Source organism: Pundamilia nyererei, unplaced genomic scaffold (assembly GCF_000239375.1).
Source record: "Pundamilia nyererei isolate P.nyererei 1_Seehausen unplaced genomic scaffold, PunNye1.0 scaffold00086, whole genome shotgun sequence".
In the NCBI taxonomy this organism is placed as follows: domain Eukaryota; kingdom Metazoa; phylum Chordata; class Actinopteri; order Cichliformes; family Cichlidae; genus Pundamilia; species Pundamilia nyererei.
This window is the reverse complement of record NW_005187487.1, coordinates 1121329-1145684: the sequence shown is the minus strand read 5'-3', so window position 1 is coordinate 1145684 and position 24356 is coordinate 1121329. Positions and strand designations below refer to the sequence as shown.

The 24356-nt window shown below is 40.0% G+C and overlaps 1 protein-coding gene across 5 annotated transcripts in view; it reads right to left on the bottom strand.

Annotated features, from left to right (window-relative positions):
* Window positions 1–8479: 8479 nt before the first annotated feature.
* Window positions 8480–24356, bottom strand: part of LOC102197974 (CAP-Gly domain-containing linker protein 4) — a 59725-nt gene continuing 43848 nt past the window's right edge. For 4 of the 5 annotated variants that reach the window (XM_005738748.2, XM_005738749.2, XM_005738747.1 and 1 more), the window contains 7 exons: window positions 20235–20330; window positions 18856–19038; window positions 18604–18738; window positions 15717–15840; window positions 10762–10826; window positions 10574–10652; window positions 8480–10243 (listed from right to left, as the gene is read on the bottom strand). In XM_005738748.2, coding sequence (XP_005738805.1) covers window positions 9877–10243; window positions 10574–10652; window positions 10762–10826; window positions 15717–15840; window positions 18604–18738; window positions 18856–19038; window positions 20235–20330 — 1049 coding nt within the window. In that variant the 3' untranslated portion in view covers window positions 8480–9876. The remainder of the gene's footprint in view (window positions 10244–10573; window positions 10653–10761; window positions 10827–15716; window positions 15841–18603; window positions 18739–18855; window positions 19039–20234; window positions 20331–24356) is intronic. The other variant, XM_005738750.1, reaches the window with a different exon arrangement.

Sequence of the window (24356 nt, the reverse complement as noted above, 5' to 3'; positions counted from 1 at the left end):
CAGCAGTCTGCGGACCACAGATTTAAATCTCTAGTTAGCGCTATAAACCGTCACCAATCTGCACAGCGCCTTCAAAGTGGCTCATTCACACACTTCGAAGTGTATTAACTAATAAATTTCTTCTCTTCATCGTTTCAAAAGCTTAAATTAAGGGTAAATTCATAGCTATGAAGTATTTGTTACTAATGAGGCAGGAAATGTTCTCTATTATGAAGCAGGACAGCACAAAAAAGTGATTTTACCCACTATTAGTTACTAGAAACAGTCCCATCTATTCGTCTGGTTAGATTACTCATAATCTGGTATTTTTTATTTGAAAAAAGGCTTTTATGGCACAGCAACTATCGAACAAGCAGGTTCTGTTTGTCAGAAGCATCGATGCATGAAAAAAACAAAACAAACACCTTTGCAGAATATTAATATGTTGTTAACTGTTTATGACTCCGCATTTTAATATCTTCTGACTTTATTAGATATTTATTTTTTATCTTTATTGATACCTTCCATCGGCTCTAAACAGCCTGCTTATACGGTACATTTGAATGTTATTAATTCACCCTGGCGTTCACCAATCTGTCAGCTGTCCGCGGTGGAAATGCATTGTTCACGAATGAATACAGTCAGCAGTATATTTTAAAATGATCCACATTATGGATGATGCACCAAACATTAGAGTGGTAATGTATGGAAATTTCAGGTCTTTAAAATAATGGATTAGATATCTGATTTTTACTCTGATTGCACAGCCTGTGGGGTAGCAGAATGATTGCAGTTTCCTTGATTTATGCACTAACCACTGGCCTCAGCCATTTAAGCTTAGTGATGAAGCCTCCCGTCTGACTTGTATGGGGATAAGATTGGTTTGAGATTCACGGTCCTGAGTTTGCACAGAACTGGGGTTATGCAAAGACTGTTGTAGCTGTAGCCTCTTTGTTGGTTGAATTCTCACCAGTGATGACACCAGGTGTACGTCGACTGCCGTTTGGTTAAAAACTTGGCTTGAACATGAAAGGCAGCCACAGCGGAGTGTACCATTGACAGAAACAAACCAAGTGTGGGAAAACCCCAACATTGCTGAAGCAGTGTGGGATCATCTTGAAAGAAAACGAAACAAAAGGCAGAACATTCAAAACAGAGGTTTGGAACGTCCTTCAAGAAGCCTGGAGAACTATTCTTGAAGATTCCTTAAAGTAATTACTAGAAAGTTGCCCAAAAGACTTCAGGCTGTGTTAAAAGTTAAAGGTGGTCATCCCAAACATTGACTTTTTCCCTTGAATACTGCATGTTTGGATACATTTCAATAAAATAAGTGCACTATTTCCCATTTTCCTAGCAAAAACTAAAGAAAAGCAGAGTGGCTCAAGGCTGTATATCCTTATTTGTATCTCCTGTTCAAAAAAGGCTAAGCTAAAGAGACAATAACAGAAACATGAACAACAGTAGCCCACATTACCAGTGGTTTCACATATTTTTGACTCTTCCCTCTTGTGATAACATGTAGACGTGGGTCTGCAAAGCTCAAACTCAATGCCATCAGTCCGCTGGTGGTCAAATTTTCAGACTATGGATTTTTGTCTCTCTCACTAACATTTAATAAGCGAGGGCAGAGACTCCACTTTGACTCGGCGGGTCTACATTACTTATTTTGCTACATATAAGTGGTGGATAGATTTTACTGCTCTTGAGGTATGAAAAAAAGACAGTCTTTCAACTAAAAAGTCATCAACAGACTATACAAACAGTATAAAAGAAATATCTTAAATGTGTTCACTGTGTTAATACAAAAGCTGTGCGATGGCTCGATAAAGAAACCAGACTTCTTTGGGAGTACCGGAGAACTGAAAATGGAGGAACAAAAGGGCACGACAAGTCTCCACAGACAATTCATGAGAAAATGAAATGGTGCTTATAAAGATGCCAGGCTGGTTTTCACTGACATTCAGTCTGACCTTAGTTCCAACAAATGCTGTAACTTAAGAATTTTGCTTCGAGATAACAGACTCTTTCACAAGCTGCCATGAGCTCTTACATCAGGCAGACAAAGACGCCAAACGGCACAGACAGTTTGGACTCTCTGTTCTGAATTTTCTTTCAATAATATGTTAATATCTCAAAGTCGCAATTAATATTATCACAAAGCAAAAAGGTCAACAACATGTCCTGGAAACAAACTCCACAGATGGCTGCAAGATGACACGTGACATTTCTATCCAGTACATCACACACATCTTAATTACATACACAAGTGTCAGAAACGGGTTTGGTTTAAATTCTGAACAAGAAAATAAAAAGTAAAACGTGTCCTGTAAAACAGATTCCTGCTATTCTCGCCCACTATAGCAAAATAAAATTGGACCTGTGTGAATAGTCGTTTAAAAAAAAACAACGCCAGACTGAACTCAAGTACTAGAAATTACGGCATTGCCAGAAGTAACGTGCCAAAGAGGCTAGGGCCAATCTGCATCTCTTACATGCTGGAAACACAGCGATGGGCCACTTCATTAGATACATCTTGCTAATAGTGAGTCAGACCTTGAAGCATTGACACAAATCATGATGGATCCATGCTTTCATTTACAACAAATTCTGACCCCCTCATCCCGATGTTGTAGAAGTAAAGACTCAGTTCATCCAATTTTGGTGAAACTGTGTGAACTGTATAGCCTCAGTTTCCTTGTCCGAGCTGACAGGACTGGCACCCTGTGTGGTCTTCCGGAAAAAGAAATTAGCTGAGCATTTACTTCAAGAAGTTGCACAAAAAGACAGCTGGCAAAGACCAACAGTGCTGTGATTTACCACAGCTCAGCCAATCTGGAGCGCAGCCTTTATTTTCCTTTATGTGACAGTAGACAGATGTAGAGAGAGACAAAACATGAGATAAAGCGTGAACAAAGCTCCTAATCTGGGATTCAACTAGGCAGCCATGTGATTTGTGCCTGCCGTTATGATTTCCTGCACACAGAGAGGTGTTAATCTAATTTTTAGCATCATATTTGAATTCTTGAACACTAAACTGTAAATCCTTTAAAGCTCCTGTAGTAATCTGTTGTTATCTTGAAGCTACCCTTTCAGCTTCATTCCTTGCATTTTAACCAATCGCTTGTCTGACTGGCTGCAGGTGGGTGGGGTTTATGCGTCTGCAATAATAACACAAGGAATATGCACACTTATTGATATCATACAGAGCCAAGGGTAGAAAACACTTTTCTGAAACTGAGTGTTGAGAGCAGTGTGAAGACTGAGCTTTTGCTCTCAGGGATTACTTGGGAGAATGTTGACCTCGCTGTTTGAAACTTTCTCCATGTTTGACACAAGGACAGAGCTGCTGTTCTCCAAAAAGCCTCAAGCATTGCAGTAATCAGCATGAAAAGCAGCGTGGCATGCATGAAAAAGAGGAAACACCAGGATATAATGAGGTCAGTAGACAGGAGAGATATGAGACTAAGATCCATGGATTTGAGGCTAGCACTATGCACTTTCTGCTTAATTCTAAGTGTTTCTACGACTATATTAATGGTTGGGTGATTAATATAAAATAATAATAAAAATAAATTGTGTCAAATCATTACCACTCATTGGTAAAGTAGCTGTGTAATAACATGGATTATGTACAGAGAGCTGGTCATTATTGCACGTAAGCCAGCCGACGGGGTGCACGGAGGCCACAGCAGGATTATCCCTGCAGTGTAAACATGCCTACAACTGTAGAGGCCTGTGCAGCTGACAGTGTACATTAGCTCGTAATAGCAAATCATATTCCTTACATGCCAGCTGTGCCAGTTGTGTGATCCATCATGTTTGAAAGTATCGCTTCATAGTCTCACGAACACCATTTGTCGCACATCGGGGATCAACTTCATGCTCAGTACAAAATGCTGATCATGCAACTAAGAACTTAGTAAAGTGAACAGAATGAGTTTTGTTGCTTCTTTAAAATTATTTTAGATTACTGATAAACCATTAAATACAGCACACAGCATATTTTCAGCAGGAGGAGGAGCCTGGATTTATATGGTGATTAAATATAGGACTGGATTTCACTTTTACTGGCAAGCAACTAACTTCCTTACACATGAAATTCCTCTCAGTTACCTGGTAGCAACTGATAACCCCCTCCTTGTATCTTCTGCTGAACATGTACTAATATTGCATGGTTTATATAGTTTATGTTTAGACAAAGATAAAAATCAAGTGAACCTGGTAAATTGCAGGTGGTGGTTGTCTGCTAGGACCTCTTCTGTTTTGCATTTTTTAAAATGCAATTATTAGACTAATATGGTTTCTTGCATAGGTACAGAACACCCTTGCAGATTTATTGTTTGTGAATAAAATTCTAGTATTTTAATTTTACTAAGCACTAATTAACAGATACGGGTTTAAAAACAAAACAAAAACAAACAAACAAACAAAAAAGCAACCCTTAATGTTAAGCCCTTAAAATGTAGGACCCAAAGGACATTGGATGATGTCATGGTACATCATGGTAGTTCCGGCCATCTTTTGTGTACATTGGTAAGATGCATGACTTTACAGCAGCCAGCCTCCCCCCTGGTGCAAACAGTTTAGTCTCAGGAGGTAATTTCCTCCTTTGGCACTGCTGTAAAGTGAGTGAATTTATTACCTGCTGGGATCTACCTCACTTAATCTGACTCTCTGAACCAAACCTATCAAGCGTGTTTGTGGTGTTGGAGTCTTTTGGAGCATTTTAATGCAATTATCTGGGAAATAATATGACTCGTTGCATGATTAGTTGTGGTAATAGCCAATCACAGAAGTTTGTGCTGCAGTTTAATCTCTCATGCATCTGTGCAACCTGCATTCTCATGTCACTTAACATAAAATGACAACCGCCAAAATCCTAAAAAACAAAAGCATCCTACACTGGTTTACACAACCCTCCAAAACGGTAAACCTTTCCATAAACATAACCTGAGTCAAATCAAATTCTTCTGATGCTTTTCCATTATCTGAAAATAAGCATGCACCTTTAATGCCCAAGTATTTCACACAGTGGGGCATGAGTTAAACAGCGCCATTGTGTGCTCCAGGGAGGCCCTTTCATCATTTCAAAAGGCTATATTCAAGATGAAAAGCATTTGTGCTGCTATGTTTTTAGGCGACAAAGACATCACCATGCAGAGAGGCTAGAAACAGAAGCATCACTGCATTTCTCAAAACTTTGCCCATCAACTGAAGCTCTCTGCAAGCTGCCTCCAGTGCCTCCATTTACATTTACAAGTCATTTACATAAGCACTTGCACTAATAGCAACAATAATGTAGCACAGTATGTGCACTTTGTTCCCCTTTTTCAAAACAGAAGAGAATCCATAAAGAATTTAGTAAAAGTGACATCCTCGGTGTAAGGACTCCTGTCACGCAGTCTACCTTCAGGATGCATATAAAGTTGAGGTTCAGCAATACGGCACTATCTCCATTTAAGGTTCCCTTTATTTGGTTATGTGTTTGCTATAACCAGTTATAAGTTATAACCTTAAGATCAGAAGTAATTAAGTGGAACAAATACTTGTTCCACTTAATACAGTGCAGTCAGACCATTAACCCTCCATAGACCTAAGGTGACGAAGGAGGCTCTTTTCATGAGTTCTATTTACTTTGGCTCTATTTGTGTTTATTCTACTACACAGTTTCTTTTATCTATTACAAATATTGGTCTGGTAACAGATGAACAACAAATGTTCTAATGCAATTAAACACCAGACCAGATATAACCAGGCTTCTCTCTGTCAGCTGATCCATTTACTTCTGCAGATTCTGCATCTTGCAACTCAAGTTCTGTCATTCGTGGTTCAATGCAAAAAAAGAAACAAAAAAGCAACTTTCCATTAACCTTACCGACATTAAAAAACAAACATTGTTTTGATTCAAAAGCATCACAATGTTTCAGACAAAAATAACTATTCAATGTGTTAAAATTGCATCCACCAATTCGTTTTCATGGACATTAAATAAGATAAAAATGCCCTTATTCTCCCACTGAAGTCTTAAGCACACCTGACAACTTCTCCATTTACCTCAAATCAGACACAACGATGATTATTTTAAATTAGCGTGAGATAAATATTAGATTAAGTCATCAGGGGATTGTTTTTCACGATGGGAGTTCCACAATAGAAGACGCTTGTCCAAATAAATACAAACGACTGAATTTGAAACATGACATTTTTTACTAAAGTGGGTTCCTGGCACTCAGTTTGTATTTTTTTTTTTTTTAATGTCTGACAATACCACTTGGCTATATTTATTTATTTATTTAGTTACAATGGCTGCGCGTCTCGTTTCATTCTCACCTTTGAAACCATCACTTGGTCAGTGGTTTGGACAGGCAGACGCTGCTTCACTGGATCCTCTCCCTTGCCCTCTTTTCCCCCCCCTGTTGTGTGCGGACTATAAAAATAAGCAACAATAAGCACTGAAAACAATTTCATGCAACCATTCAAACATCTATTTGTTCCACAATCACAGTATAATAGCGCACGTCACTCCCATTCAAACCTGAATTTGTGTGCCCAGGCTGGCAAACAATGCCACTCCACACCAGGCTTTTCAGCTTTGACGGAGATGAGCCCCGGTGGAATCGGATGGTAAGTGAACAGACGTGTAACCATTTCAAAGTGCTTGTGCCGTTTCATTTTTTGGGTCCCTAAAGGCAGCTCTTTGTGAACAATCTGAGAATGTCGGGCAAACACACTCAGTAAAAGCAAAGAGCAGAAGAGGAAAGAGATAAGAGGTCAAATTGGAAACTTTTATTTATTTTTACAAATACTTTTGTTTTGTTTGTTTTTTTTACCCACAACATGTAAATGCATCAGAACAAAGCCCCGTGTCACACAGTCACACACTTCAAATACATTTGTAGAGGGAATTGAGTTAAAGAAAACACCCACAGTCTGAAGATGAGATCTGAAATGTTGCAGGAACCACCACAGCGGTGGTCTTAATATAAATGAGAAGCTGTTTGTAAGCGCTGAAAATGTTTCAGTGGGAATATTTTCCACCGTGGTGGGTATTTCAGACAACCTTGTGTCTACCCACCACTGCTCCTCAATCACGACGGGGCCTGACCAGACAGATCAATGAGAGAAGGGCACTGGTGATTCAACAACTGCTGCTGTGGCATACACGCCCTAATTGGATGGTACACGAGTGTTTTACTGAATACTGGGCCTGTTTTTCAACATGCACAATCAATGGCTTGTTCTCCGCTGACTCCTCTGCTCACACGGCTCTAATCAGATAGTAAACTCTGCGCTTGAAGCTTCTGGATGATTGCATATTTCCTGTGTCACACTGCTTTAATTAAGCATCAAATACAATTACGCTCCATTCATCACTCTACAAATGCAATGATATCATATTTTACTGTTAGATACCAAAGGTGGGAACATTCAAGAGGGCTTTTAGATCACTTGCTAACACTCTTTAAATCTCACACATTTAACACCTGGCATTAACAGATTACACGGTTCAAAAATGATAGGAGTCAGCTCAAAGTATAGAATCACAATGAGCTTTTTCACATTCGGGTTATAATGCAAATTGAAAGTGTGACAGCTGTGACAGATTTAATGCTCCCTCCAACGGATAAAAGATGTGAATCTGTCACAGCGCAGCTAAAACCAGTCTAGACAATGCTGAGGAGAAGGAGAGAACAGAAAGGTACATTTTCCTGTGGCCTGTAGTGATATTTTTGCCATTTTTGCACGTGTCTCTTTTGGAAATGTCCACGTTCTCTTAAACACAACGGAATTAATACTAAAAGCATCTGCAGCACCATTTTCCAGAAAGCATATCCTTTTAGGTCAAAAACATTCACAAATCTTGTTGCGAGTCGTTTCATGAAGGATTTTGTTTTTCTCCTACTGAACATTTTCTCCTGAAGAGCCACGCTGTCAAACAAAAACAAAAAGCAGGTACTCGTCCGCACATTGGTGCTGGATCATATTAAGCTACTCGAATTTGTTTGCATGGCAGATTTTTTTTAATATTAGGTTATTTCGCAGCAAAAGCAACCTGCTTTAGAAAACAAGTCATTTTGTTTTGGAGGTTATTATTAAGTGCATTTAAATAAACAATCCACTTTAAAAAAAAATGAGCCAACTTTTAAATTAGCCTAAATTTTACCAAGTGTCAGATGTGCTTCGCTGCACAGGTCAATGAGGAAGCATACCACATTATGTATAATTATGGACTCGAGGCACACCGTTCGTGACAGTATTTTTCTGCATCAATAAAGAAGAAAATACGGACACTCGGTAATAATTATGAGCAAACACCTGGTCAGTTTCATGAATATTATTCACTCTTATTCTCTTCCATTAGTTGAGCAGCATCCGAGACCATTTTTAATTATGCGTTTCCAACTCAAACCTCAGTGTCTTTGCAGTACAGATCTACATCCCCGAACAAAGAAAAGGTTGGGATAATATTTAGTATGCATGTATCACTGCGCGGTCTTACATCTTACAAATAATCATCAATAATTTTAAGCACTCGCAGTATATCGATGTGGAGGAATAGATATACAGACAGACGTTACCCTCGCCGTCATCTCATGCTGTACTTTATGTTTTCTCTACATTTGCCAGTCATTGAAAGCATGCAGATAGCCAACATTACAGGCTTAACTGATGAGGGCACCATTAATGTTTACATCCTGTCACAGATAAGAGCCTTTAGTAACAGGTGAATGAATGACTCTTACTATACAGTTTCTGGAATGATTTCTGGAAAGAGCATTTTTCAGATGTACATTATTTGACATTTTAAGCATCACAGGGCAAGTGCCATCTACTTCCATCCTATTTAAGAGACACTTTTACAGCCATTATCTGTGAAACTGGCCAACAAGCATTAAAGACACGTCGAAGATGAATAAATAGCACTACAGTCCAGAGCAACCATACATAAAACTTCATTGTGAAAGGTCTCTTTAAAATCTGCTTTTCACTCATCTCGTGTGTTCCCATCTGCAGTTAATGCACTTTTTAAAAGAACAGCTTCTGATTCCATGTCATATTCTATCCAAATACCATCACTTCTTTAAAAGGGTTATCAGTATGATGCCAACCATAATGGAATCACAGTCAGATGGGTATAGATTTTTGCTGTGCCATAGCACAATACAACCATCATTTGTCTGCGTCAAATTAACAGACAGTTTGAGGGGGACACTGATGCACACAGGAGGAAACACTTCCTGTTGATGCAGCTGTATTTTAACAGAGGTTGATGGAGGTCTGAGCTTAATTAAATCTCTTTTTTAATTCTCATTGATTCATAAAGCGAATATTCAGTTTAGATTCGGTATCCGCCAATTATCTGTAAGCCATATAGCGACCGTGGTAAAAATCAATCATTCTCTCTTGTTTCAAAGTGCTCTTAATTAACATGCGCACATACACACACAAACGCATGCACTCTTTTGGTTAGATAGTGGACTCTTAAATTATCTGATAAAAATCTCATTTGATGTGATCAAAATTAGCTTTGGGTATAGAAAACCTTTTTACTCGCGGACATGCAGAACATCCACTTTATCCTATTCTAATCTATCATAGTAATGTTTGTCAGTGCAATTACATTTAAAGTAGTGCAGTGTTTAATGTCTTATTAAGACCCCCTCACCCCCCTACCCATTTTGCAAAACAAATTCTATTTAGAATTTAGTGTTAACTTTTTAAAGTGCTTTCAAGGCCCCTTTAATTCCTAAAAAATAAGTACTTACTAACTGGTTTTATTCCTGTTACAACAGCACATGACTGAAAACATTATTGAGCACAATGCAATGAGGGAGAAGTTTACACCCAAATTTTTTTGCTTTGAGCGGATCATAAACAGAAAGCGTCCTACAGACCTCAGCTGGTTTCATTCACCAAGCGTGAACCATTGATGCCACGATAAGTGACACGGCTGGGGCGGACCAGCACACCGTGGCCGGGTCGACAGCTGAAGTAGCGACGGCCGCCCACTGAGCCGTCATTCTTGCCCTTGGGGCTTCGGAGCTCCAGACCCAGCCAAAGGCCTGGGGCAAAGTCTGCTGTGCCCAGGTAACGGATGATTGCCATCTCATTGGCGCTGCTCAGCAGGACCTGCATGCCCACGTGGAGGTGGACCTGCCCATCAGAGCTTGGAGAGGGACTTGAGCCTGCGGTGCTTCCAGGAATACTTCCACTGCCCCCACTGAGGGTGCTCCAACGCCGGCGGTGAGGATTGGAACGACTCCTATTTTATTTTATTTTTGTTTTGTTTGTGGAAACAGCAAAAAAAATACAGTAAGAAAGATTTATGAGAAAAGTCAGGCAGTGTGACAGAATAAATCATAAGCAAACAGGAGATTCATGGGAGCTTTGTGTTTGAGGGATTGATTCTCAGTTTCCTGCTCTTGCTCATTATAACCACAATCATGCACTGGCCATTTAAAAGAACCTTTTGCTGACTAATACCACTGCTTCTTATCAGTATTGATTCAGTCATTGCTGCAGGGGATTCGGATAAAGCTGGAAAGCTTGGGGAGGAAATAATACGAGGAATATGCAGGAAAGGCAGACACACCTGGTAACGGGGCTTCTTCTGTTCGTCTCCTTCGGAGTGGCGATGGCCGATGATGTGCTGAAACTGCGACGAATTGTCCCTGCACGGCAAAAACAGGAGTCAATTGCTTCAACACAAACACACAGAATAATAAATGCAAAGTCACATTTAGTGTAGTTCAAAGGTTGTAATGAAGGCAGAATTCTTACCACTTAGAGGATGACTGAGGCGCGAGGAAGTGAGCTCTGAAAGGCAATCAACAGATCCATGGATTCTGCAAAAAGAAGCAGGCAACTGATTTTTCCCAGAATGAGACAACCTTTGGAGTTTATAAAAACAATTTTCATTAAATGGGCCCCAATTTGCTTGTTTCCAGCTCCTTAATTTTATTCTTGGACCCTACACTAGGGTGGCATTGCGTGATTCACACTTTAAAAACATTCCTTATTTATCTTGCAGTGATGCTTGATGTAGCCCCCTTCCCCCAGAGCTCATTCACCGTCTAAAACATGCTGTTTTAGCCCTTCTCCCTTTGAGGGCACTATCCTTTTAAAGCCCACTTTGTCCCTCATAAACAGAAAAACAGCAGGCTGGTGGAGCCAGTGACAGAAAACTAAATGATGTGATCATTCAGGAACACTAAAACATACAAAGAGCCAATCTAGATCCGGAAACAGAAACAAATTAGCAACCATGTTGTTGCACTGACACAGATGGTAGAGTTTGAGCTGTGTGGTGGTAAGCATTTATACGCTACGTGGACAAAAGTACTGAGTACTGATACATTACAGCTACATGGAAAGCCATGGCATGAAGCTCCCAGCTCCCAGCTCTGGTGCTGATGTTAATGCCAGAGGATGTTTGGAGCTCTGCAGCTAATATGCGCCTCCACACTCTGCAACCCAACTGTAATGTTGTGTTTTCCAACACTTGAGGGCTCAGTTGTTGTGGTTCCTTAACTTCCATTTTGCAGTGTTACTATTTTTTTGGAACACCTAGTAGGGAAGAAATTTCACAAACTGAATTTTTGCTAAAAAATTCAGCGATCTCTTTAGGGCGACCTTTTCTTTCCTAGCTGTATGGCTAGGTGCTTCATTTTAAACACCTGCCCGTATGTTGTACTCTACTGCTGCTCCGTGTAAATCTATAGTCAAGTGTAAAACTCACTTGGCTGACACTGTTTGTGTGTAGAAGAAGTATAACTTACAGATGGGGAAATGGCTTTTTAACCTTTTTTGGGGAGAAAGTCACCAAACTTCTGAAGTGTTTTTAAATCAGGTTTGATTTCCATAAATGTGTTTTCTATATCCCTGTGGCCAAAGAAAAATGATGAGGCTTCCTCCACATTCATTTAGATACTGATTTCAATATAACTACACAGAGAAAAGTGGTAAAAATTGCTTCTTGAAGGACTTTGGTGGGGCTTTTTGTGTCTGACATTAGTATAAAAGGATATTCGCTCTCGTTGCCATCAGACAGATCAAGACACTTGGCTAATTGGGGTTTACTTGTACATGCTGACCTCATTATTTGAAACTTGGCAATGTTTATTGTGGGCATACACGACTGTAACAGTGTATAAATTACATCAAATTCGAAAAAAAAATATCAGGATCTAACTGGTTATATTCAGATGTAAGCACACATTCAGTTTAGTGGGTGTGCTTTTGATGGCCACCTCTGTGAAAACGAGTTGAATGGGGAAAGAAAATAAAAATAAAAACAGGCTTTGGCTGCCTGACACGATAAACTACCTTGCTTATTAAGATTGTCTTAAGCAACTATATAATAACAGCCATAATAACATTTATAAAGGCATTCAAATATTGGAAGCTATTAAACATCAGTGTGCCAAACAGCACATGAGCAAAACAGGAAAATGGGAAAGTGTGTGAGGAGGGATGGGGGGTGTCTTCCTAATGGATTGTGATAGCTGCTGACAGGAAAAAGAAAGGAGGAGGAGAAGCAACTTCCTGGATGGAGACAAAGTGATATTCTTGATTTGACAGCAGGAAAGCATGTGCTTAGCTGAGCACACTTTGTACCCTGGAGTTAATTAGGGAGGAAAAAAGTAAAGGAAAAGATAATTAATAAAAGATGACAAGGAAAAAAAAACAGCAGCTGGAATCCCTCCCAAAAAAAACAAAACAAAAAACAGCTTTTAAATGGAAGAAATAAGCAAAAAACCCATCAAATCCTGAATGGTAGATCTGCATAGAGATGAAGCATAAGTGGCATTTACTCCCAGAAAGAAAGGTTAAATGTGTTAATTTAATCACCAGTCCATGAGTTCTCACCGCTCCTTTACAATAAACATGTTTAGTATTTCCAATGCCAGCTGCTTTTTAGGGTGTAATGGCTTTTATCAAGTTGTGACACACATAACACTTGACACACTGTGCTAATAATGAGCCATCCAATAAAAAGGTCAACAGCTTTTATTCAATTTGCAAAGAAAGAAAGAAAAAGAAGTAAACACAAAACAATGCATGCAGTAAATAACTCAGTGGTTTGTGTGTATGTATGCCAGGGAGCATATCTTGTGTATAATAATTAGGCCTCCAGTGGAATTTGCCTTTGTTCTGCACTCCACTGTACTTATATGCTGCTTTTTAACAACAGCAGCTCCACAAAGGGCTGTACATTTTCCCTTACACACACTTACGCTCTCAGGAGGGAGTAATTAAACTTTTTCCCTAACGATTCCCAAGATGATTCAGGAAACAATTATTGTGCGATATTCTGTTTTTACAAGGATGCTCTTATTTTGTCTCGTATCATAAACTCAGGGCACTCCTTTTCTTTAGAGCATGTGTTGATCCAGATATATCACTGCTCAAAACAAACTAAGGGAACACTTGATCATCACAATACAACACAGAGTCAGTTACACTTCAGGGAAATCAGTCTGTCCAGTTAGCGTAACCCATAATGAATCAATTTCACCTACTTTGGTGCAAACAGAAGCGACTGCGGAGGCAACAACAGGACAATAGCCCAAAAAGGAATGGCTGTGCAGGTGGTGACTACAGACCATTGTCCTCTTCTCATCTTTCCTGATTGATTTTTCCTAGTGTCCTTGTTATTACAGGTGTGAGACGGTACCTGCAGCTCATTCAGGTTGCACAGATAGTGCAGCTCCGGGCAGTTTGCTGTGTCTCGCTGCACAGTCTCACTGTGCGAAGAGGAACAGAGGAAGCCCGAGAAGTTGACCTCCTGCAGTTGACTCCTGCATGTTTTCTGACCAAACTGTCACACTCAGACTCCGTGAGCACGGCATGAGAAACCAATTTCCTTAAGTGGGAACTGTGCCCCACGTCTTGCAGCTCAAACAGCACTTATGAGACAGCACAACTGGCGGATCCAACACCAATACCCTGCTCTTTTCATAGATGAGAGCAGCTTCACACTGTGCACATGTTTCACACACATGAAAGAGACTATATGGTAAGATCATCATTTGACACTGGGTCAGTGATGGTCCGGGGAGGCATCAATGGTCACACAGACTTCCACATTAGCCAACAGTTCCCCGACTGCTGTTAACGATGAAATCCTCAGAGCTTGTAGGCAGTTTCTGGAATATAAAGGGACTCAAGCTACTGAGCAGTCCTCACATTCCCTAGTCCTGAATCCCAATGAGAATCTCTGGAACATCATGTATCAATAAATCAATAAATAGTATAACAGAATGTCCAGGAGCTCACTGATACCCTAATCCAGGTCTGGGAGGAGATTATAATATAGAATTAAAACACAGCTCAGCAACAAAAAGCAGAGGACTTCAACCAATGAGACTGTGGTTTGTGATCCTCGTAAAACAAAAAGTAACCAGAGAATCAACATTTTTAGACACAGCAGACTTACTTTCATATGAAAAAAGAGAGAAAAAACAACACAGTTGGAGTTATAGTGGCCTTGCTGACAAAAAGCCATTCATTATCACATCATAGGAAATATCAACACAGTGATAGATTCTGCAGTCTTTGCCGCTCCCTCCCTGAAGCCCAAACTCACTCAATACACGTCTAATTCATCATTTCAACATCAACCTTTTTTTTCATAATCGACCTTTATCCTGTTTTCTGTGTGTAAAAGTTATTTGTAAAAAATATTTTTTATGAATAAAGATAAACTGAGAATCTAAATGAAAACAGTTTGCAGCAGTTTTGACTCCCATCTGTCAAACTGAGTTCTATCGTTTGCGCTCTCCGTCTCTGCCAAATATTTAAAGTTAAAACATAAAACTTTTCCATCTCCATCCCCACAGTGCAGAGAGGTAGCTGATGGGTGAGATCATTTGAACAGCAATCCCACACTTTGTTCCATAACTTTAAAGACAATCAGGGGTACGAGAACAAACAACTCCAAAAGCTCATCAAACATTAGGATAAAACCATGTAGTCACAAAACAACTGACTTTGAAGTGAAGATTAAACATGTCACGCTACTTATCCGACAGTAAAAACAATGCAATGTACTCCACCACAACTACATTCAGGCAATATGGCCACTTGCACTTTAGCAGCATTCTTAAATATGACTTAGAAATAACTCGTGATCTCTGTTTGTTCCACTCAGCTGTAAAATATGGATTTAGCGTCAGAACGCATCACTAATAAAACCTGCCTCGCATTTAAATAAATGCAGCATTTTAAAGCGATGTCTCGTTTGTACATTCAACAAACTGGTGGGTAAATATAACCACCTTTATATATCCATTATCCATAATCAATATTTAAAAGCAGCGATGATGGCATCTGGCTCATTACTAGGTGAAACATTAAACAGAGAAGTCATGCAGGGAGAGGGCCTTGGGCTTCGCGTTTGACGACTCAGACTCGAGTTAATCACCAGTTCAGAGAAGCCCTGTTAGCTGCACAGAGGGCAAAATCAAATATGTCAGTACTTACACAAATGATACTGTCAAAGGAGCTCATTAGTGCACTCAAATGTATTGATGAAAGAAATGAAATGCAACCTCTGGGTTTCTGGGGTCTATTGCCAAATTCATACCATCAAATCTGCTCTCAAGTTTTTAATCATTTAGAAAAACATTCTTCTTTGACAAATCTGTTTTTAGTCCTCGAATGACCACTGGCAAAAACCAAAAAGGGACCGTTAATCTTGAGAAGAAAAGCTACCTTAAAGATTCCAGACTCACCTCTGAACGCGAGACGGAGGAGCAAAGACTCCATGTTTTGGTGGGCAGGTGAAGTACCTCACTCCTCCCACTGACCCGTCATTTTTACCGCTCGGCTTGTCCAGTTCGATGCCCAACCAGAGTCCTGCACAGAGACCGGAAATCAACGCTGTCAAGAGTCATATTAATAAATGAGCAACACACCTTACAATAAAAACATAATTTTAGACTGGCGACACCAAATGACTTCTTAAAAAATGACTGAATGACCTTTTACCAGATATAAGCTTCTCTCTCTGGCTGCCCCTGAGGCTGCTTCTGCTGGAGTTGGTTACTCGGCTCCTGTTACAGACGCTTTCCTAAAAATCAAATGTTCTTGCTTCCTGTGGTTCAAATACAATTATTTACAGTAGCCAAGGTTTCTCCAAGAAGGATATTTGGTTTCCAAGTGTTTCTTTAATTTGCTTTTAGCATTATTTAACTCAACCCAACATCAGTCTACTGCCCAGTGGCATTCTTGGCTCAGCTGACGCCATAAAACAGGGAGCTTTACAGTAAGTCCTCCTGGTTTTGTGTGATTTTATCTTCACACAAATCCATCTTCCTGAGGATGTCTGACTTGTACAAATGTGATAAAATAAGATTTTGTTATTTCATTTTAATAGCTATAATGATAATAATATTTAACTGACAAAATCACTACACCTAGCTCACAGTACACCATTTGGGAACAATATATTGGAAAACTCTAAATAGGAGAGTTTGCCCTAAATTAGGACATTCGGCAGAGGCGATATTTCACTTCCATCTCAGGCAGCTCCTAAATAAATAACTTTTTAGCTCTTAAACATTCAATCACTGTCCTGTAAAATGATGCAACTCCTCAATGTGAGCCAGAAAGTTCAGTGTTTCTCCTTTCTCTTTACGAGGGCCTTAAGACACCTCGCAAGTGCCAGATGAAGGTATAGCCAGAATTCTAAAAATAAGTCAATCTGCTGTGAAGTATCCAGCAGCTGCTGTTGTTTTTAGTATGGAAGCACAGCGCTCAGTGCAGTGAGATAACAACGCATCGCTAACACTGATTTAAGAGTATCAAAGGAAACTTAAGACTGAAACCCCTTCAAACGTGATCCTCGGTGCTGTGAGATACATCACTATTTATTCATACATGACTAGTGCTGGGCCAGAACTACTACCTAAATATTAATGAATACTGTGAGCTGTTTTCTGTTTGGGTTTCAATGGCTTTTTGCTCAGCAACAGCTTCTTCAAATCTAATTTTTTTTTGTCCGCCAAGTATCTTCAGTTGCACTCAAGGATTCCCTCTGCAATAAGTTGGGAATGAGAATGCAGCTGAGTTCATCCAAGGTGAAAGACAAGAGCATAACAGAGCTTCAATTTATCTTCATCTTTGTCCATGTGAGTCATCTGCAGAGAATGAGTTCTCAAAAGATCCCCAAAAGTTCAGCAATTCAAGGCAAAACTGCTCCATCTTGATTGGGTTCATTTATTCATGTTATTTCACTGTGAAACCCCAAAACTCTGGTTTTAATTTTTGAACAGGTGGTCTTTTATCCATCATGTTAGGTTTACACTCAACTCTTGTCCTTTCTTTGGTTGCGTTTCAATGAGTTTATCCCAAACTACTCCCTAAAAATACCAGAATATCACTTCTATACAGGACAGGCACATTAAACAAAAGAAAACTGTGGTAACTTTAATTCTTTATGACTGCCCTGAAAACAGCAAAGTAAGGACAGGCATGGTTTATTAAAAGGATCATTAATATTTAAAGCTTTTAAGATTTCTTTGTTAAAGTTCTTTCCAAATTCAAGGTGTCATGTACCCAAAAAGTTTTTTCTACTTAATTCCATTATTTAATTCCAAGCACACGTTTTCCTCAGTATGCTATAATTCATTCATATACATAGATTCCAGTGTAGCAATGTTTACTGTTGTCGCCTGAAAGAAAAGAAAAGCTGCACAACATAAAGCACAATACCACTGCCACTGACTTAAGGTACTTTTTTAAGGAAATTCCACAATAATGAGACTTTTATCAACTGTCCTGTCTATATCCAATACACCCAAGTTATTGTAGTTTTGCATTTTCTAATTAGCTTTTATTTTCAATAAGGCATCCTTTGGAGTCACTGCAGTGATGTTTTGCATTTGACCCATGTCAAATAAAGCCAATTGTTTAAAAAAGACAAATAAAAAAAATAAAAAAAACCTTGACATTATATTTAAATCCAAAATCCAAAGCGAGCATCTCAACCTCTCCACCTAAACAGGCGGACTTGGCTTCTATAAAATGCGTCAGCTAATGCGTCGTGGCAGTGTCACCGCACAATATCTTGGACGCATCCTGGCCATGCCAGTCACCTTTGACACAGTGAAGGTATTTCGCACCACAGGAACATTGATTGAGAATATTGATCATTTCCACTGGAAAGTTCACACTAATTTACATCTTACAATTTGTGAATAAAGCTGATGAGATAATAAGCTGCGAAAGACATTTTTCTTAATAATATCAGAATGTGATTAATGTGCTTTGCAGCTGATGTGATAAATGCCAGCATCAAACGCTGAATAATAGCCTCATCATAACATCATCCACTGGTTAGTCCTGCTTTGAAGCCTCCATCCAGGGATGGGTTGGACTGAGAAACTAAGGACACTGTATGCTCAGCGACTTGTCACTTACAAATTAGCCACATTGTAAATCATGCTCTGCTTTATCATTTATTATGACGCTAACAGGTTTATAATTTAGAAGACGAACAATGAATGTTGTATTAAATGATATCTACCTTTAATAATTTTGCTGAACTGCGATCTCACAAAATACAAACTAAACCCATCTTTTATGTAGAGCACATGTGTTTGAGAAAATGTGTTCGACCTGGAGCAAAGTTGGTTTTTCCGTAGAACTGGACCACACCAGTTCTCTGACCGACTACCAGCACCCTCTCCCCGAGGCGCACCTCAGAGCCATCACACAGGGAGCTGCTACCTGAGGGGGTTCGGCTTCGAAAACCTGCGAGGAAGAGGAAAACCATTTGTTAGCTTTGATCATCATTTCTCTCAATTTCACGCGGCTGATTCTGCTTAATGATGGGAAATCATGAAATACAGTACTATGAGATTATTAGACCTGCAGTGGTGCCAGCAGAAGAGCGGAGGGCTGGTGAAGGTGTTATTCTGGGACTCGGGGAAACACGCTCCCTTCGTTGCCTGGCAGGAAGCCGTTGCCTGGGCAGCGGACGGGGTCGAGCGCCCGGTCCCTGTCGAGAGTCCAGGGAAGACGACGAAGAGGAGAGAGAGCGGGAGAGGACGCCTGTGGGTGCAATGCAGAAACAAGAAAATAAGAGAAGGAACCCCTCAAAAAAATCTAATGAACTGGCCAAAGCAAACTCAATAGCTCACATTAATAATTAATTCACACCAAGACAGCCATACTGCCACACACACGCTACTCATATATCAAAATGGCTTATCAACTGTTGCATCTAGGCTTAGCTGGGACATTAGCTGTCTACATTGTTATCCACTTTATCTAAAAATCACACGGCACCAAATGCCTGCTTCTCCTCTTAATAATGAATCCACCATCCCTCCATTTGGACCTATATCAGTAACTCTAATGCCACTGAGATAATGAAGCTCAGTCTATTATTCATTTTCCATTTTATTCTTCCAAGTGTGACAGTGCCTACAGCAGCAGGATCTTGGCAATTACCACTTTATTTTTTTTAATTTTTTTGCCTAAAAACTAAGCAGCTGCGTCACATCAATCTAAGGTAGCACACATCAAATGAGCTCAGTCTTCTGCAGTTGCATGTACCATTACCAAGCTCCAACTAAAGGGCAACATGCTAATCCCCGCCCAACACTGGGGAATGACATGGAAGACGAGGATGCCGGATTTCGCTCTTAAGAAGCTATTTGGACGCTGGACCTCATTAAGCTTTTAACTTTCACAGACCTTCACAGGCCATTAGTTCATTAAGTGCCCGACTCTTGGAAGCTAATTGATTAAATCAGTGCCAGAATGCTTTAAGAAGGGAAGATTCAGCTACAAAGTAATTGAAACCTGGAAAGAAATGTGAGAGAAACTTGTCAGCTTTTCCCAAAACTTGTTTTCAATTGTCAGCCTTGGGTAGTTTGTCTCAGCACTGATTTTAAAAAGAGAAAAAGAAAAGAAAAAGACAGTTGTTGTTTCTATCACTTCTGTGTGCATGCTTCATGCACAGAGAACACTGTATGGAGGAATTTATGCAGCACTTGCTTATGCATTATACACAATTGTTTATTAAAAGCATCGCTTTAATTCACATGGGGCAGTACTTTGTTTAAAGAGACACTGACACAGATGGATTAGGATGCTGGATTCAAGTATTAAGGTGTACAGACACAGATGAGGAAGCGGGATTTGAACAATTCCCCCAGCTTCTGCTAAAGCTCAAATACATCCCCACACTACATTCTCAGATAGGAAGTGCATTAAAGCCAGCTCAGCTATAACTCCAGTACCTGTCTTTACGATTGAGGTGTCGCCCTCTGTGTCTTGATGAGGACCAGATGCACTTTTTTGATTATCAGGTGTGTTTTTAACAGAAGGAGACAAACCTTTCAACCCACACACACACACAAAAGAGACACAAGAGCATTATTCATCAGATAGCAAGGTTGGTAAATAAAAGCCATATTGACAGCTGGAAATTGTAGTAAGATTGTCTAGTCAGACAGGTTAAATTGGCTGAACTAAGGAACCCATCAATCTGACTGAATAATCTGCACTGGTGTCACACTGTATCCGTTTAAGGACGTGCCTCAGCAACCTGATTGCCAAAAAAAGCACTTATACTGAAAACAACATAGGTGGAACTTTGTCAACAAAGTCGGAGCTCTTTGCATGTAAAGCAGCCCTCCAAATGGACAAATGTCGAGTCAATTTGTGCAAACCCTGTGCAAAACACACGGGGTTGTAGTCTCAAGATCGACCGGTTGATATGCTCTTATCCAACCAAATTCTCATTTTCGGCTGCCAGTGTTACTTCCATGTGGAGAAAAGTGGTGCATCAATAGCCCACATTACTTCTGGCAGCAGGGCGAATAATCTACCGTCGCAAAAGGGAGAAGAAAAAAAAAAAAAAGGCCGCAATGTTGAAACTGTGAACTTGCCAAAACTTGCTTAATTAGTGTTTAAATGAACTGAACTTGTACTCTGAGTCCGCTCCAAACAAACTGACACCAGCTGTCAATTAGTTTGCTGGTTGCTAGTGTGACTGCACTTTGTTCAAACAAATAACCAAAAAGTCAAGCGTGAACTTTTCCTCACCCACCCTCACCGATGGTAAATCAAGTGGTTGAAGAGTCGGTAAGATTTCAGTCGACCAAGATTTGGTTTTGTTGATTTGAGCCCTAGAAGGGCAGTTTATGAAGTCTAACAAATTACAGGAAATAAGGAGCATTTTAAATGAGGAGAATTTTAAATGAGGAGTCTATGAAGACACACAGTGCAGCACTGCGTTAAAGGCAGAGCCAAAAATGCTACACTGAAAAGATAAGGCACGCGGAGGGAAGTGAAGAAATGCAAATACGGGACAGCATGACATTGCAGAGTATAAATGATACATGAATACTGAAGCTGACTTTTCATTTACTGCAACACACAATCAAATTATTTGTTTTTAAAAACAAACAAAAAACAGACAAACATGCTGAGACAAGCACTTGTGTGCACACAAAGGCCTAAATGACAGTGAACACCAAAGAACTTCAAAAGGAATCTTAGACAGATTCAACACAGAAAAACAGCATTTCCTGCAGAAGTACGTGTAATTGTGTTTTAACAACCTTTTAGCAACAAACTGTCATTTTAAGCCTCTTATATCGTTTGCTGACTTTAAATATATCTGCTCTTTATTCAACACTTTGTTATTTTTATGGTGTGGTATCCGTCTGGGAAAATATCATCATAATGAATACACCGCTCTCCGTCCACATATCCATTTTCTATTGCTTATCAAGGCCTGTGTCACAGTGGCAGCCTAAGGAGAGATTTCCAGACCTCCCCATCCAGACCCTCAGCTCTGATAGGAATGTGTTTGTATTCCCCTAAGTCAGCTGAGAGACATGATCCCTCTAGTGTGTCCTTGTGTGTGTCCAGGGGTCTCTTTCCAGTTGGATACACCTGAAAAACCTCGTCTAGGGATTCCAGAAGGAATAAACATGCATGCAGGAGAGAAAAAAAGGCAACTAGACACTTTGGGCAGGGGAAACACACCCCAGCCCCAGCAGGGAGTCAGACCTGGAGGGTGTGCTTTTTGGTGACCGGCTGGTGGTCAGGCCTTCCCCCCTGAGCCCAGCCAAACCCAGCTCAAATGAGCCACTTGGGACGACCCCCCCTGTGGGCATAAGGAGCCATACAGTAGGGATCCAGTGTACTGTGGATGAGGGAGTAATCGAAGGCAGGGGCTTGACAGTCTAATTCCAGGCTTTTAAAACTAAAAACTGACTGTATGGATATTACCAACATGAGGGACTTTGTTTATAATAGACAATATCAACCAACATCTGTGCATAAACACATTTAATTTCTAATGAGGATTCAACAGGTACATAAAACTGTCTCATTTTTCTTTCTAGTCACCAACAGGACGCCCGTGTTTAAGTTTTACATTGCTCTTTGAAAAGTCATTAGAAAAATCTCAAATCAACCTGGTATTTATTGATTGCCATTTCAGTTAACATTTAGGGGGAGCTGGGAAATGCTCCCTTCAGAGACAGAGTTTGTGTCTTTCCTCTGAACTGCAGAGAAGAGCCTACATTCCAACTCAGAATACCAAACATTTCTTGTCACTTGACCTTTAGCTTGCAGGGACCTCCTGGTAGATAGAGCTATCTATCCCTTCCACATACACATAGTGGCATTCACTTCAAGTGGCAGACTGCAGCACAGACTGAGGCTTTATGAATTAAGCGGAGGTGGCTTTGTGCAGTTGTCTATGTTCTCACCACCCTTTGAGGCCTGAGTTACAGTTGACACAGTCCAAGAGGGGCCAGCCTGGCATTCTGCCGTGTCTGTCTCCCCAGGTTAGCGAGACAAGGCAGTTCCACAAAGACCCGTTCAATCTATAGATAAACACGAGCCAGCAGCCTGCACTGCAGATCCAATGGGACAGTAACACAGGTGGCTCGACAAAGCCCTGAAAACTAAGTGTGTGGTCATAAATTAGTCTAGTTCTCTGGGCTGTATGAAGCTGTAGACACACATGGCCTCACATGCCTTGCATGGTACACAAAACACTCACATGCACTTTGTGATGAATGGCTGCCAGCCTATCCAGCCTGTCTATGCCATAGTTATTAAATCCTGCTTAATTGGACTATCAATCACCGAATTCTAAAGGCCTCTCAGGTCTGCAATTCCAATCACGTCCAGTTCAAGTGGCCTTCAAAACCTCTGAGTATTACACCACCCACAACAATACAGCTATAAGCTGCGTGAGTATCAAAACCCAAAAACCACACCAAGACACAGCTTTTACAATGGCGTAGCGCATTTACTGCAAATGTCAACGGTAAGGAACCATCCGAAGACTGAGAGCACCAAGTTATGTCAGCAGTCAGCAATTTTTGCCTTATCCTTTGGCACTGGTTCCGAATCCATTTTTCAAGCTATTCAGATTAAGATTAATAAGATTACTATAAAAGCACAGATGCAATAAATCCATCCATGTAGTGGCATGGCTCATACCAGGTAGGAACGTTGAGAAGGACTATTTTTTAGCACAAAAGAGAGGCTGAAGTCATATCTGCAGCTGATGGCATCATCTGAACACTGTGGGGTGAGTTAGTTCTCCCACAGTAGGCTAAAAGGTGCTCACGTCAGTAGGGGCATCAATTTTGGATGTTGAATGAGTGTGTCACTACAAAATCTACAAAGCAGCAAGTAAATATTTGACTAAACAGAAGCAAAGCCAATAAATATATGGATTGCTTTTCTTTTTTGGCAAGAAAATATTAATGGAGGCAACTATGACAACTTGACAGTGCCTCTTTATTACTACTCTGCTCTGACTTTTCTTAAGTGATGAGAACTATAATGTTCAAATACTTTAACTGACTAATCAACCCATGAATACAACTAACATTAAAGCTCACCTGTTTTTTTCTCTTTACAGAAACGCCACTTCTTCGATTTTTGGATCATTTAAACCAAGGGCTCCATCTACGAACCAGCAATCATCTGGTCCCACAACAAAGGGGCACCATCATCTGAAACTACACTATAATAACCAAACTTCACTCTGAGCTGTTGGACTTGATTGCAGTTTTTTTTTTTTTTGACTACCCTCAGTCTTTCACCTTTATTGAATTCAATTTAGTTTTTGCCTTCAGTCTTTAATAGATCAAAATCTGCCAATAAATAAATGCTTAGTGTCAATGCAGCAGCAATATTATGCTGCTGCTGAATGTTATTACCTCTACGTTTTGAAAAATTAAATTCCCATTTGCAAATATATTTTACTTTTAAATGTTTATGATATTAGTCATATAACAGAGAAGGATTATAATCACCAAAATCACACATTGTGCATTTCATTTAGTGAAACAATGGAGTAGCAATGAAGTCAGTTTCAACTGTCC